We start from the raw sequence: 16,025 nt of genomic DNA, 5'->3' as shown, positions 1-16,025 counted from the left end.
AACTCGTCACTGCTTTCCTTGCAGGGGGAGCCAGGAGAACCAGGCTTGCCAGGCTCTGCCGTGAGTTGGAGCATGTTTCTCTGCTTTTGAGAGTCTTGGGCGTGGAGCTGGGCTTGCACTGCTGGTCCTCTCCCCACAGCCATGTGTGTGGGTTGTGGGGTGGGATGAGGTGATGCTGGCTCGGTGCTGCTGCACAAAGCCAATGTTCAAAGAGGTTTTGCTGGAAAACCAGCCATGGGCAGGAGGGACCACAGCCAGAGGTATGTTTTAATAGGATGTTGCATTTTTCATTAAGGAGCACGTGAAATATGCATTTATTTATTATTTTTTAATGCCTTTAGTGTATTAGGGGGCATTGCAGAACACGAACAGATGACGTTTCATGTTCAAATGGCTTAAGAATTGTGACTATAGGTTGTATATCCCATTAGAAATGTATATATCCTTAAGAGACCTGACTACAAGTGGCTATTCTCAGCACTCAGGGGGTGCGTGTCACTGGCCAGAGGGAAAACAGTTATGCTGGAGGACTTGGATAATCTTTGAGTTCACCTTGTTTCCTGACAAATTGCAATTGGGGAAAAAGAAAAAAAAAAGAAAAGCAATCTTGATTTGCAAAAGTGTTTACATGCCTTTGAACTTCACCGTTTCCCCTGAAAGAAACCCCAAGTGAAAATAGTCTCCAAGCTTGTCCAAAGTGAAAAAAAGTCCCCACTGATTTCTTTTCATCTGGGAAAGGAAAGAATGGGAAAGAATAGGAGGGGAGGGAACACAAAAAGGTGACTAGGACTTTTCCGCAGGGCATGGAAATACGAGCATGTTCAATTGTTTCATTGCAATAAGAAATATCAGTATTTTCTTAACCTATTCCCCAATTATGCCTCTTTGTGTGTGAGTGGGCGATTCTCAGCAACGATCTGTTGCTGTGAAGGCGCCACAGTTGTTCAGCGCTGCCTGCTGATTGCTGTTCACGCCTGTGTAACTATTTACAAGCCCATAATCCAGACTGGCAATTGCTCACTGAGAAAAAGGCCCTCATTCAATTAAGTATTTCAATCCCTGCCTAATTGTAAACAGCCTTCTGAGCACTTCGCCAAAGCAATGAGGCTATAACATGCTGTAAGACCTCAGCGTCTGGGATTACCGCACGTAGGCATTGGATCAAGTACCTTTTTTGAAATTGCTTTGTAGTGAACACCTGAATCCATAGTTGACAACCGGTAGTACTGGAGGAGTAGAGTGAAGGCGTTTGTTGAGGCTGTTGAGTACAAAGGAAGCACAGCTGGACTCCACCATGCTGGCCAGCAACCATCCAGTCATGGCTGGATGATGTGCTGTTTTCTACCAGCACCCACAGGGATCTGCCCATAATACAGTTAACTACCAGCAAGTGGTGTCTTGTCAATCAATATTTGAGGAAAGCTAAGTAATCTTTCTTTTGGAAATATTTAGGGGTTCTGCTGGTGCAGGTTAATGCTATCTGTGCTGTGCTTGGAGCTAGACTGAGATAATAGAGCTTGCTTTTTGTCCTTCATTAAATTTCTAAAATTGCAAAAGTCAGATCAGAGCTGGGGCCATGTTGGAAGAGCCATGATATATGACATCCTGGATGAAAATCGTCTGACCTCAGGCTAGATGTCTGCCATGTTCACTTTCCAGATCCGAGCAAGCCATGCTCAGACTTGTTTTATTGGCAGCTTTAGGGTACTCTTAGAGCATGATTGACATCATTTCAGACACCTGTGTTAGGATGCAACATCCTGATGTGACTTGTTTTTCACAAACCCAGGTCTCACTTTATCTTCTAAGTGCTCACAGATACTTGGATCATTTTTTCCCCAAGTTATTCTAGAGAGGTAGGAGAGGCTGACTCATGTATCATTCCCCAAGTCCTCTTCTCCCCTTTTCTTGAAGATAGACACTACTTGGTCCAGTCCACCTGTACCCAATCTGTCCTATGCAAAGTCTTAAAGGTAATGGCTAGCAGTTCTCATTTTCCTTCAGCTCCCTCTAATTCCATCTTTCATATCCACAAATTGCCACCAACTCATTGCAAAAATTTGCTGGTCCCTTTTCGTCCTGCTGAATTGACTCTGAGTAATTTAAGCACCTTTTAAGAAATCTCATCCATTTACTCTTTTGATTTAGTGATCTGTAGGAGTTTCCAACCAAGTGACAGCATTTGTGCCTTCTCCCTGTAATCATCACCCAGATAATTTAAATGGATCTAGTTGACTTTACAACTGGACCTCAAGGCAAATGAATGCATTCTTGATATTCAAGACACCTCCTCCTTTTTCCTCTTTTCTAAAAGCACTGCAGTCTTTCACATTGATAATTCTGCCATGTTTCACCCTTTTATGTTAGTATTGCAGTCTCTGTTATGCCTATTAAGTTGTAATCTTGATCATGTATTAAGGCTTCCAGCTCCTCTTCTTTATTTCCCATGCTTTGTGCATTAATATACTGGCAGATTAACCATTATTCTCCCTAAAGCTCTATTATGAATACTTCCATTACTCCCTATTTTGGTTTTCCAGGGTCTACAATTACCAGTGTGCCTTGGCCCTCTCAATCCTGGTTTGCAGTCCCCCTCACTAAGTGTACAAGTTGGAGCTCAGAGATGTTCTTCACCTCCTCTTGTGAGCTTGGCTCTATAGTTGGCCGGCAGCCCATGGATCTTTGCCCTATAACTGAAGAAGCCAGGGTCTGTATGGCAACACCATCCACACAGTTATGTGCTTATTCCCAGGGTGTCCTGCTTCAACTTGCCTGGAGGGTGGGAGACCCACCAGATCCCTGGATCTTCTGCATTTGCTCTCAGAACCATTTCTAATGTGCTTCATTCTTCAATGCTTGCCAGAGCACATCTGCGTTGGAACAGAGCCACCAGCATGTGAGTGAGAGGAAAGATGGGAGAAATCCAGGATTTTTTGGTCCACACTGATCATTGAGAGTGGTGCAGTTCACAAGGCATGAAAGCAAAACCATACACCTGAAGACAAAGCAAGAACTGAAAGCAAGTCAGGGGATTCTGGTTAACACTGGGACAATCAGATCCTAAATATGGCCAGTCCAAGAAGGCTAAAGGAAGACTAAAGGACACTTTTTTGCTACTGTTATGCAGCACAGTGCTACAGTCAAAACCAAACATCACTCTGCAGGGTCTGAAAACTAAGTGATAATCAAGGCCCTATAACGCAGAGTATGGGAGGCATGGGCATGGTTCTAAGCAGGAATTTGACTTTACTGTAGATATTAAGAGCATAAGAGCCCTTGATATAGATAAGAGTGGCAGGTAGACAATTCTGAAGAGCTACCGACAAGAGAACCCTGCCTCCCTCCATTGGCTGCACGGTGAACCCATATGGCATCCCTGTTCTCCTGCCTGCTGAGCGGTGGGCCATTTCAAGCTAGAGGAGAGGAAAGGTGGGGGGTGGGGGTCTGCCCTGAGCTTGACAAGAGCTTCCCCTGGCCACTCAGTGTGGAAAAAGCCAACTCCTAAGAAGTTCTTGTCCTGGGAGGGTGTCTTGATGTACCCTGAGCACTTCTGATGAGTCCAGGCTGGTCAAAGGGAAGTTAGTCAGCCAGAGCTGGCCACAGGTAGAAATCTCTGCCCAGGATACTTTGGAGGCTTTGCAGTGGGGTATCAGGCTGACCCATCTCTGAGAACGTAGTGCCTGAGAACAAGTGCTCATTACGGCTGTGAGGACCAGTGGCAGCTCCCACACAAAGAACGGATTTTTTGGGGAGGATGCTCAGGACTGCAGCAAATAATTGTGAGCAGGACAGTCTAGACAAAAGGCACAGCAGGGAAGGGATAAAAACACAGATGAAACTCTGAGGTTGAGACTCCCAGCTACTTCGTATGCATCATCCCATCAAATATTGAGCACTGAAGCCCAGGAGGTGGGAAACCTTTTAGCAGAGGTCGCAGCCTACACCACGGTTTGGAAATACATTATACCTTTGATGTGTGTCTTCAACCAGATTGTTCATTTTGGGGCGTGCCGTTGGGGCAATGTTTCTGCTGATGGGTGTCACACTTTCCCAGGGTGACACAGCTAATTCCCCAGCTCGTTCATCTGAATGTCTCCTTGCCTGGAGACAAGGCAGGCTCCTCCCTGGCTCCAGCCCAAAGCTTCATGGGAATTTGTGCCTGGAAGCAGAGATCCTCGGCTGCTCAAAGACATCTTTGCATCACAGCCAGCGCTCAGGACTTATGACTAAGCCTCTGCATTGCCATGCCTTCATGGTACCTGGTGTCTTTGCAGTTAAATGAAGCCTGTTCCAGCAACACTTTAATAACAGAACCAAGTATCAAGAGCCATTTCCAGTACTCTGCCAGTAATTGCCTTTAAACTGCCATTTTACTAGCATTTATTGCCCAGCCTTTATTTGCGTGGCAGAACACAGAATGTAAATCTGAGGGAACGAATTCCCATTCAGCTTCTTTCCCTTGCCTAGTGCTCACATGTTTTCCTCTTCCTCTCTTCTTTTTTTTTTTTTTTTTTAATTCCTATTCCATCTTTTTCTTGTCCTGGGTGCAGATGGGCCTTGAAAAGCATCACCTCTCTGACCTGCTTCCCCCACCCCGAGCTGAAGCAGAGACAGACCTGCTGTCATGTCCAAGCCTTATTATAAACCTTCTAGTCCATATGACAAAGGCTCTTCAGCCCACAATGAGTAGGTGTCCACCTACAAGATAAGACCAAGGTCAAAAACTTGCTTATGTTTACTGGACAGAGTAGGCATGGCTTAGACCCAGCTACCTTTCAGCTTACGAGCACATATTGTGAGCTTAACTCTCCCTAAAGCCATTTGTGTTCCTTTCAGATCAAGAGCAGGCAAGAAGCATCTCATGATCTAAGGCAGACGGAAAAGATGAGAATTGGACATGGGCAGGTGGGGAAGCACAGGAAAATGTGGAAGGGTCTCTCCTTGATGCAGGAGACACTAGGGACAACTAAGAGGAATATTAAAGCTAATTGGGAAATCTCTAACTAGTGTCAGGTTCCTTCAGGATCAGGCAGTGCTCAAGAATAAGCTTTTTAGCCCATCCCCTTGGATACAGGTGTGTAAATCCCTGGCCAGATGGATCTGTACCCAGTCAAAGCTATCTCAAAGACATCAGGCACTTGAAGGTATCCTGGGCTTGTGAGATTTAGCCATCAAACCAAAAGGTTTATTACCCTCCAAGCAAGCAATCTCTCCTAGCAAATAGAGAAACTCTAGTTAGCTGGATTTTTTATAGTCCGTTTACTGCCTCAGACGGAACTTTATATTGATCGTGTCAATAAATAGTCAGTAGTAAATAAAGAGCTTGCACGAGATGTTTGTGCCTGATAGTGTAGGCAGTGCTTGAGGAACGTGGACTTTACATGATCCAGATGTCACCAGCAGAGCCATGGAGGAGCACCTGGTCGGCTCTCAAATACTCCTCTTACTCTGAAATGTAAAATATGTTGAGGCTTGAGGAGGGGCTTGAAGAAGCAACATGTTTCCCAGAGGAGGAGCTGAATTTTTATATCTGGGAATGAAAAGATAACAGGTTTGTCCTCGCAGTCTGACCCACCATCAGGGACAGCACCATCCTGTCCGTGTGTTTCTGGGATGTTTGCTTGCACCATGATCGTGTTTGAAGTGTCTGTTCATCACTGAGAGGAGGAATAACTAGAGAGGTGTTGAGTCTGCTTGGCATACAAATCTGGTGGCTGATGTTTTTTATTTCTTTTTTAATAAATGTGTTTCCTTTCAACAACCTACTGCAAATGAATTCCAAGTAGAGAATGCCACTTGTTCATCTGATCTGCTTAGACAGCCAATTCATTCTCCTCTGAGTGAGCTGAGCCCTGTGCAATCAGTGTCTAAAGTGGGGATAAATCCCATTTCATCTCACAGGCAGGTTCTGAAAACAGCAGTCAAAATTGGCCAGAATGGATGAGTAGACTGTGGCAGCCTTGAAAAAAAAAAAAAAAAGGGGGGGGGGGGGGAGGGGCATTTCTAGTACCTTTTCATTTGCTTTTGAAACAGTGGGAGACCACGCACAAATTGGCCGCAATGCTGGAGGTGGTCCTGATGTCCCATGCTGAGCTGAGCTGCAAAGTGGCTCCACAAGCTGAGAACCTCCAAAGTCTGGCAAAAAGGTGTCTTTTTGGAGGAGCACCTCTGTCCAGCATTGCCCACAAGTCTGGGCTGGATGAGGATCTCTCTTCTGGCTCTCAACTGCCCAGATAGGAGATCTTCTCTGAACTGCAACTGTGAGCAATCCCATGCCCGGATCCATTCATTCACGAAACCAAATTTCACCACCCTGCGCTGCTTTCCTCGACTGACTGGATCTGAAGCTACAGACCCAGTGCCCAGGGTTGTGTGCATCCCTCTAAGTCACTCACAGTATGATGCTGCCTGCTTAATATCCTTGCTCCTATTTTCAACCACAGCCATCACCACCTCAATGTTCTTGGCCCAGGACTACCCTTTAGCTGCAGTGCGCTTCTATTTCCTGAGCTGTAATTATAAATAAATAAACTCACAGGTTGCATTTGCTAGTGGCTTGCAAGCCCATGAGGAATGGGTGCTAAATCCCAGCCTCAGGTCTCGGTGCTAGTATCGGGGATAGCTTCTGACATCTTACTATTCCAGGCTCTTACTATTGAGTTTCCATCCTGATGACTGTCCTCAGCCACCTCCCTGCAAGAGCTGACACAGAAATCCATTTTTCTCCTCTTTCTGGCAGGGTGCAGCAGGTCTCGACGGGAAGAATGGAAACAAGGGAGCCAAAGGTGACAGAGGTCTTCAGGGGCAGAAGGGGAAGCCAGTGAGTAGTGGGAAAGGACACGGTTTGTTTGGCAGGTAGAAAGAGGCTCTGTGCCTTTCTCAACCCCAAGCTCATTTCTGCTCCCACACCCTACGTGCCTCATTACTGGAGGCAGGTTCTTGCTCAGGGTGAGTCTTTCCGAAAGAGAGATGAAATAACTTCCTAAACCTCCTGGAGATGTCTTTAATGTGCATCCAGCCCAATTTTTAGGAGGTGCCAGTCTCTGGATGCCAGGAGAATCTGTCCTGTCTCTAGTGATAGACTTCTAAGTTTTCCCATGTTTTTCAGCATGAGTTTTCCTCTGTTACTTACCAACGCCCAAATTTCATGTACCAAGTCCAGTTCTCCTCGATGCTGATCTGCCTGATGGAGAGAGCAGGGAACAAAGCAATCATTTCCTAAAGCCCTTATGAACCTCGCTTTCCTGGGATGAGCTTGTTCTCTGTCACGACAAGATGCCTTCCTTGCCCCCAAATAAGTTCCTGCACATGGTTGGGATTTCAGCCCCTTATTACTGAAAACGCGTCTCCAATGTGATGCTCAGTGGGAACATGTCTTCACTTTACTTGCTGGAAATAAGCTGAAATCTGCTGGTATTTTTTTCTCTGTTGTTTTCCCATAAGAGAAAAAAAAAAACCAAACAGTAGAAGACTTTGGGAGAGAGCAGGAAAGGAAGACCTCACTGAAATTAATGAACGTCGTCTAAATTGTTCAGGTAGTGCCTGAAGGATCCAGACTTTGAATGACAGACTCAATTTCCAGGGGCAGTGACCAACACAAGAGCTGAGGGAGACTATCTAACATCTCCACAGTGCAGGTCCTCATGACTATTGCCACTCCATTAGCTCCCAAACCTCAGGAACATTGACTCCAACACACAGGTCCTCAAGGGTCATTTTCCAAACATTGCCCAGCGTAAGCTACAGAGCCTGTGGCGACTCATCACAGCATTTTGTCCCACTTCACTAGCAGCCCTGTCACAGTCACCCATCTTCTGCCAGGTCATTCGCAGTCCCACCCCAGAGCTGGCTGCATTTCTGGCAGCAAGGTAACTATGATCTGCAAATTTTCAAGGAGCCTCTGGTGGTTAAAAGCACAATATAAATGCAAGGTGATGCTGTCACCAGGCCTGTATTCTTAACCTTTCAGGCTGTGCATGAATTGTTTGTCTTTTTTTTTTTAATGTAGGGAGGGAAAGGTGATCCTGGGACCACTGGCAACATCGGGCAGAAAGGAACAAAGGTAGGAAATGGGTGAGACCCTGTGAAATCTCCATCCTTGGAGATATTAAAAAGCTGTCTGGACATGGTCCTGGTCAACCAGCTTTAGGTGGCCCTGCTTGGGCAGGTGAGTTGGACAAGATGACCCCCAGAGTTCCCTTCCTACCTGAAACACTCCATGATTCTGTGAAATAAAGTTTGGGACAAACAGAGATGAGAGCTCAAGCTCCAGGCTTGGAGCCCCACTCAGTGGGGCTGATGGGGAAAGATGCTGTGGGCAAGGGAAGAGCTTGCAGCACTACATCAGGGCTAGCTCTGTGCACACACAGCATTCTTCCCTCCTGCCCTCACCTTGATTTATCATCAACGCCCATGATCTGCTTTATCTTCAGGGCTTACGAGGGCTCCCAGGACGCATCGGTGCTCCCGGAGCTGAGGGCATCAAGGTGAGCTCAGCCCAGCTTTCCATCCTGCTCTAGCTGTCCCATTTCCAGCAGTGTTTCTCACTCATCCCCAGGATAGCATCATGCATGAAGAAACCACCCTGACTTTTGCGGGAGAAGGCCCTCTCAGTGGCGCGGGGCTGCAGCACAGGGGGACATGGCCGTGCAGAGCAGGAAGCCACGGACTGAGAGGCTTTAAGTATTGCAGGGAACTGTTTGATAATCTGGGGTAAAAAAAAAAAAAAAAACAACCCAGACCGTGCCCAAATCCCCTCCTGGTCTGTGGCTTAGCAACTGCCTGGACTCAATCAGCAATTACTGCTGGGCACATCGCTCCGATTGTCAGCACCATTGGTCCTTCCTCTATAAACAGGGATAATGACCCTTAATGGTCTTTTTATGAAGGGTTTTGAAAAGCTTGATAAGAAGGGAGCTGTTGATAGCTGAGCCAATGGGATATGTTGTTATTGTTATTGTTGTTGTTATTAATATTTTCCTTCATCAGCCTGGCCTATTGGGTAAATGAAGTACTGTTCAGTGAATTTCCCACCTGCTTTCATGTAGGTGGGCTTGGAGTCAGGGCAGTCTAAAATTTATACTGGTCTGAAGTAGGACTTTGCCTATACTTAGTCTTTCTGTTACCAGGAGTGTCATCACGTTCCCACTCAAGTACCACTTAGCTTGCTATTTCAGAACCAGTTTTCCCAATATTTTAGGGGTTGTGTGGGCTTACAGCCCATCCACTGCTTTTTCATCCACAGGGAGAAATTGGCAGTCCTGGAAAACCAGGAATCCCAGGATCAGATGGACCATATGGACCAAAGGTGAATATCTAAATTATGCATCTGCCTACAAGTAGAAGGTTTCCTCAAAGCTTTGCAGATGCTGCAAATACACCTCTGCAACATGATTCTTTCTTTCAACGGGCACAAATGGGGTTATTCTGAACCTATTTATCTAAGCCAGCATAGAGCTGGGTGAAGGTGCTTGGACATCTGGGGTGGGGACCTCTTCACTCACCTCTGCAAGACTCAGCCAGGTTCATCCACCCCAGGCCTGATGCTCCGCAGGCACTATTGCATGTGCCAAGTAATGGGGCTTTTTAATGAAATTTCTTTCAGTCTCCTTGAGTACCACCAATGTGCAGGCTGAGAGACCCTGCTGGGTTGCTGTCAGAAAATGATATTGTAATCTGACGAGAGGGTTCATTCAGCAAATTGCAACCTTGCCAAGTCCACATTGGCCATGATTTTATCTTGGCTTCCTCCAGGGTGAACAGGGCGCAGCAGGAGATGATGGTGCTTCAGGGATTCCTGGGGAGAAAGGAGAAAAGGTTAGTACTTGCCAGACTGCATCAAGCTGCCATTTATAAAAGAATAAATCCCACATCCATCAGGTCGAGTTAACAAAATTATACACTTTCTGCATCATAGGTACCCTTTCCAGTGGGCAAATGTCAATTGTCTGGAGCGTTAAGGCTGGGACAGTTGGAAAGGGCAGGAGAGGGAAGTGTCCTACAATTCACCCTCTGCCGATGTATGAAACCCCAGGAGGGTGCCTGCTTGGTTTGAGGAAAAGCCATCCAAACCCTTGAAGTGGGGTTAATTGTCAGAGTTCATTCAACACCACCATGCCCAGGGTGAAGGGTGCCTGGGTTGCTGTGGAGCAGAAAAAGTGGATAATGCTGCTGCCTTCTGGGCCTGTTGGCCATGGGAGTGGGAAAGGTCTCCAAGCTGAGCTGCTCCTGGGCTCTGCTCAGCTCCCTGAGGAGTCCCCACCTTGATCACTCACCACCAATCTCTCTTCTCTGCATTGCTTAATTTTCCAGTTTCTTCCCTAAAAGAGCAAGTCTCAAATGTGTACCTTTCCATGAAGGGAAAAAAATGGTGTTTCAGATAAAACAGTAACTGTTCTGAAAAAAAAGAAAAACACACAATAATTCCAGCAGCCTCCATCAATCTTTTGGCATTTTCCAGCCACTCAGGCCCTTCTCACATTCAGCTCCACCATCTGGTCTCCAGCTGATTTGGGATCTTAAAGAATTTGTTGCTTTAATGATAACAACTCTTCTGGTCCTCATCCCCTGAATGTCAGCTGTGTCAGACACTAAGGGTTCTTTTCTTGTCAAGCAACACCTGTGGCTCACTAAGTCTCTGAGCTGCGAATGGTTGGAGGCTGGGAGATTATTTCTGGGGAAATATCACTCCCTCCCTCTCCTGTTCTTCTCCTCTCCCACAAACATCTGCTTTCAGCCACTGCTGAAGGTTGGGTGTTGGGCTGACTGGATGTCCTTCCTTCTGCTGTGTTTAATGGGAGCCTTTTCTGTTCGCAGGAGCTCCAGGAGAAAGCTCAACAGTGCAGATGAGTAGGAAATTGATAGGCCAGTTCTTGGTAACTCCCTTTTTCCTCCTCAGGAGTCACTGCTTTTTTCCAGGGTTACAGACTAAAGGACTCTCCTTACATATACGGGGAGAGTTGGACATTAGAAATTATCAGGCATCGTCCTAGAGAGGGGGACGTCCATGTCACCAAGCACTGAGGTCCCTTCTGGACAAGTGAAGGTGGAGAACAAAGCTAAAGTGATCTCTGCCATCCTACTGATGCTCTGTAAATAGCACAACAGCAGACAAAGTAGAATGTAAAGATTCTCCCCTTATCGCCAATGCCAGGAAAGTACTTGGGTAACATTTGACTGGCCCATCTCTAAAATCATTCGTGCTTGATAAAAGCTTTGAACTGCTCTCTGTCGATGATTCTCAGGGGGCCAAGGGAGTTCCTGGCTTGGGAGGCTTCAAAGGACAAATGGGATTGCCTGGGAAGACTGGAGTCGCTGGACCAGATGGACCTCAAGGGCCACAGGGTGAACCAGGGCCACAGGTGAGCAGCAAGTGGTCCGTAGCACACCCTAGACCCTGGTGAGATCTGGTCTGAGGAGGACATGAGTGATAAACTCTGATAAGCTGGCTTCCAGGAGATCTAGTTTCCTCCTTACCATTTTAGTCATATAGAATCATAGAATTGTTTAGGTTGGAAAAGACCTTTAAGATCATCCAGTCCAACCATTAACCTACACTACCAAGACCACACTAAACCAATCAAGGGTAGACTAGACTAAACCATGTCCCGAAGTGCCACAACTACCCATTTTTTGAACACTTCCAGGGATATTTTAGTTATATCGTACATCAATAAGGAAAAATCCTCTTCTCCCACTCCCTTGCAGCCAGGCCTGGACCTCTCACATGGGCAAACACCATCATAGCCCCTCCACTCTCTAGAAAGCTTTATGCTGGGGCAGCCCTAGTGAGGATTCATCCACAGTCATGCTCCTCCAAGAGCAGGAGAAGGTATGATGCTGCCCTAGACCTCACAGAATTACCTTCCCAGGGGAGCTCTGCTAGAAGTCTCTTCCCCAGCTGTCCCCCAGGTGGTTGCACCTCACATCCTCATGTGACATAGCACCCCAGATGTGTCTCCACATGTCACCATGTACACATACAACCCCCTCCTATAAACTGGCACCTGAGGTCTTTCATGTTGAGAGAGGATGGCTGCAAAGTCTGCTGTCTTTCTATGGGATCTTGGTCAACTTCATCTCTTGCTGCATTTATCACCGGAGATTTTCTTCTTCCTTTTCCTCTCTTCTTTTCCTATCTGCAGTGTAAGATGTGACCTCTCAGTGAAGAAAGGAAGGCTGATAATTTCAAGTTAGCAGGGCATCAAGTGCACCCCTCCTGTTGCTAATTATCTGGGGAGCAGGATGCCAAGGTTTCAGAAGGAGCTGGTGGCTTTCAGACCCCATTTGTGGGCCATACTTAATAAGTGACTTTGCATGCAAGACATGCTGGGCACCTTTTGAAATGTAACAAAAAGACTTGGAAATGAGACGTGCTAATAGTGTTTATGAGCAGGAACATGCTGCCCCCAGATTCTATGGTAATGAAGAGTGTCTTGCTGCTGCCAACACAATGCGGAGGGACGATGCTAGAGATTAATGCTAATCACTTGCCCTTAGACAGCATCCATTAAGTAACAAAGAACTTTTCAAGTGAAAGAGGACTGGAAATGAAAATACCCTTCTCAGTTGTGCTGGTGGGACTGGCTGAGTTTCAGGCTTGGACAAGAGAATACATAAATTAACATGAAAGAATCAAGAGCAAAAGAAAAGCTGAAGTTGGATAACTACCCAAAAGACCAACTGTTTCCCATAAGCTGTCTCAGGGATAGCCCTGTTTTAACCTGCCAGCCTGTAAGTCTGGTAGATATTTGGTGTGCCATGTTTCACCCTTCAGTGATGTATCCTTTTATAAGTATGCGTAAGAATTTAATCCTCGTGTGTGTGTGTGTATATATGTATGTGTAGAGACTGCATGCAGTCTACACATACACACATACAGTTTGTAAAATACTTGAGTTTTCTGCTACATGGGAAGTAGACTGCGCTGCTGATTTGAAAACAAGGAAAGGAGGTAGAGACCCTGGCAGGATTTTCTTCTTTAATCTGCCATGCCCTGCTGAACTATTTCAGCCAAATAATCCAAACTCCAATCACCAGTAATTATCCTTCACCAAGTGAGAAGCACATTCAACAGCACGGAGAATTTAGCTGATGTGTAGCTGCATCTGACAGTTCAGGACAGTGCTTGTAAAGACACACCAGTGAAAATTGCTTTGGCTTTTGGGGATAGAAGTTGGGACAACTTAATTTTGTACGAAAGTCTGAATGAGTCCAGACCTCATTAGATCAGCTCTCCTGGGTCTCAAAGATCTCCCTGTCCTAGAGTCCCTTGCAGGACTTCTGACTTGGGTGGTATAAAGGTATCTATGTAGGCTTTAGCGATTATTAACCTGGGTTTCCCCCATACAGAGGAACAGCATCACATGTTGGGAAAGTCTGTACCCTGCTCTTTGGAACCACAAAACAAAAAATACCCAACACTGGGTGTTAAGTCTTAGGGAAGATGTGATTAAGGAAGGAAAAATGCAAGTGGTGCAGCAAGGTCCTCATCTATTGCACTTACGGTCAGATTGCACATCTGTATTGTGTCCCGAGACGTCACCAAAAAACCCCTTGACTTAGAGCAATTTGCTCCATGGTACAAGGGCACAGAGGATGCTCTGGCCCTCTAGCATTGTTCGGCAGCCTATAGCTACAGCTGAATCCCACCCAGTGCTTCACCACTGACAGGGTGATTATAGGAAGGACTGCCCCCCAGCCTTCCCCTAAAGGGGTGCAGGTGTAGAAAGACCCTTCCAGAACAATAAAAAAAGGACCAGATCGAGCTTCAGACCATAGCAGCGACATTATTCTTCTTTCCCTTGCTCCCCAGGCTGTACCTTGCAATGAAAAATGTATCAAAAGAATCACAGAAGGGAGGAAGGAGCCGAAAGTACAAGATCCCCTCATGTATGTTTAAAAAGGCTGGAAGTTTTTATATTAGCAGTTACAAGCACTGCATGCTCAGAAAGCTGTGCATGAGATAATGAATGGCTTTTGTTTGGATGCTGATTAAAGAGAGACTGTGAGATGCCACTTTCTACATCCACACTGCTACTTGTCTTTTCCCTAAATTAAAGGAGAAAGTCCCTGGGTCTGAACTGCAGCAGCGAGGCCACCCTCACTTCTAATGTGAGAGGGTATTATCTCAGTCTGCAAACCCTTCTCCTCCTGCTGAGACTCCATTTCTTAAATTAGTGCTGGGACAGACAGAATGTCAGAGAGAGAAAACTGCCTTCTGCCCCTGCAGCATCCATCCTTGCTGCAGGGAGGGACCATAGGAAATGCCTCATGGTTGCCCAGGGCAGAGGGGGCAAAACCCAGGGCTCTGACCCATCACATCTGATCTATCTGGGGAGCATCTGAAATCCAGAAAGCTCTGAGTATCTTCTATTGATGCCCAGGTTGGGCTTTAGGGGCAAAACCCCAACCGGTGGCATGGGATATCTCTGGAGGGTGCTTGGGCACTGCTAACTGAGCTCTCCTCTTCCTCTCTAGGGTCCACGAGGGAAAAGAGGGAGAAGTCAGCTCTGCCTCAGGGGAACCCCGGGCATGGATGGGCAAAAAGGAGAAATGGTCAGTATGGGGATGAGCCAGCCTCTCCTCCCAGTGAGGTTTCTCACTACCCTGCAGCATTGCAGAGGTCTGCATTGGGGCTGGATGAACCCTGGCTGTTCTAGGTTGCATTTCCCCGCTCTCCAAATTTGGCAACAAAAGCACAGAGAGCATTTTACCCCCAAGCACCAGGCACTGGACACAGGCAATGCTGCCTACACTTCTGCCTGAAGGTATGTCCATCTGGGACAACTGCTGTGAGCCCTGTGAGCTGCCGGTTGTTTTATATAAGTCTTCTTTGGGAAAACATCATATTTTGGGCCAGCACATCCTCAACTGTGCTTGCCATGGCAGACCAGGAGTAAAACAATACTCAGTGCAGTACTTCAGTCCAGAGGGGTAATGCTCAGCCTTTTAATGCACGTCAGAGTATACAAATAAGAGCTTTATCTCAAGATCCCAACCTACAACCCATGTTCCTTATCAGTTTGTACACGCTGCAGGTCCTGCCAAAACTGACTCAAGGGCTTTTTGCATCAGGAGGTGGCATTGCATTAGCTCCATGTGTTGGTGGAGGGTAATGCAATTTCTCCTTGTGCTCCAGCCCCTATCAGTGAGCATGGATTGAGAAAAATGACCATCGCAGCTTTAATTCAGATCATTCTTCCTGTGCTCCTTTTCCTTTAATATTTTAAAGTATTTTTAATCAACAAATCCAGTTGTTCTGAGTGGAAAATTTTTCAAGGTTTTTTCTCCTAGGAGGCAGAAAGCCCTGTTGGCAAACCTCAGCATCTCCCTGTGTTTCATCTTTTCAGTGCTGGGATTGCAATCCCAGTTGCAATTGTCTACCTGGTCTCGTTCCCAGAGGTTCTCTGGAGGCAAGATCCTCTCCACGCCTCCACCTCAGCCTTTGTGGTCCCTTACAAACTGCAGAGAAACCTGACTTAAATTGTAGCTGGTAGCATCCTTATTGTTTGGATAGAACAGAGCTCCCAAAAAATCTGGAAGCCTGCACCCAGCTCTCTGATACACACTTCTGTTCTCGATTCCTTGCATGTGGATGAGTCCATTTCTTTCTATCTCATATCCCTAAAATTTATTGGAAAACGTGTGAGCTTTTTTACCCATCTCCCTTCCTAGCGCATCCTTTCGTCTCTAAGGTGCACTTATTCTCGGAGCATTTAATGGTCAATCTACTGAGCTTTTGTAATGACTTAAGTGTTTTTAACAGGGTGAAAATGGTCCAGCTGGCCAGAAAGGAGAAAAGGGAGATCCTGGTCTTTCTGTGAGTACTTTAGCCCAAGATCGCATCCTATTACACAGGCCTGAATAGAGAAAATAGGGCAAACTGCCCCTAAGAGGTGTAGGGGAGGAGGGAAATGCTGAGAAACAGATTCATTCAGAGACTATCCGGGAAATGAGAGTGTTGGCCATTACCCAGAGACGTCAGACGTGCACAGGCTGGGGCAGGAGCAGTGTTGGGCTGTACA

The 16,025-nt window shown here is 46.4% G+C and overlaps 1 protein-coding gene across 1 annotated transcript in view; it reads left to right on the top strand.

The window, feature by feature from the left end:
• The window catches only part of LOC104037235 (uncharacterized), a 110,857-nt gene that overhangs the window by 79,513 nt on the left and 15,319 nt on the right, over positions 1–16,025 (top strand). The window contains exons 75-83 of the mRNA XM_075727586.1: positions 25–60; positions 6,740–6,820; positions 8,009–8,062; positions 8,433–8,486; positions 9,245–9,307; positions 9,754–9,816; positions 11,244–11,360; positions 14,479–14,556; positions 15,767–15,820. Coding sequence (XP_075583701.1) covers positions 25–60; positions 6,740–6,820; positions 8,009–8,062; positions 8,433–8,486; positions 9,245–9,307; positions 9,754–9,816; positions 11,244–11,360; positions 14,479–14,556; positions 15,767–15,820 — 600 coding nt within the window. The remainder of the gene's footprint in view (positions 1–24; positions 61–6,739; positions 6,821–8,008; positions 8,063–8,432; positions 8,487–9,244; positions 9,308–9,753; positions 9,817–11,243; positions 11,361–14,478; positions 14,557–15,766; positions 15,821–16,025) is intronic.

Source organism: Pelecanus crispus, chromosome 1 (assembly GCF_030463565.1).
Source record: "Pelecanus crispus isolate bPelCri1 chromosome 1, bPelCri1.pri, whole genome shotgun sequence".
Classification (NCBI taxonomy): Eukaryota; Metazoa; Chordata; class Aves; order Pelecaniformes; family Pelecanidae; genus Pelecanus; species Pelecanus crispus.
Note: the sequence above shows the minus strand (reverse complement) of the source record. Positions and strands in the feature narration are given on the sequence as shown.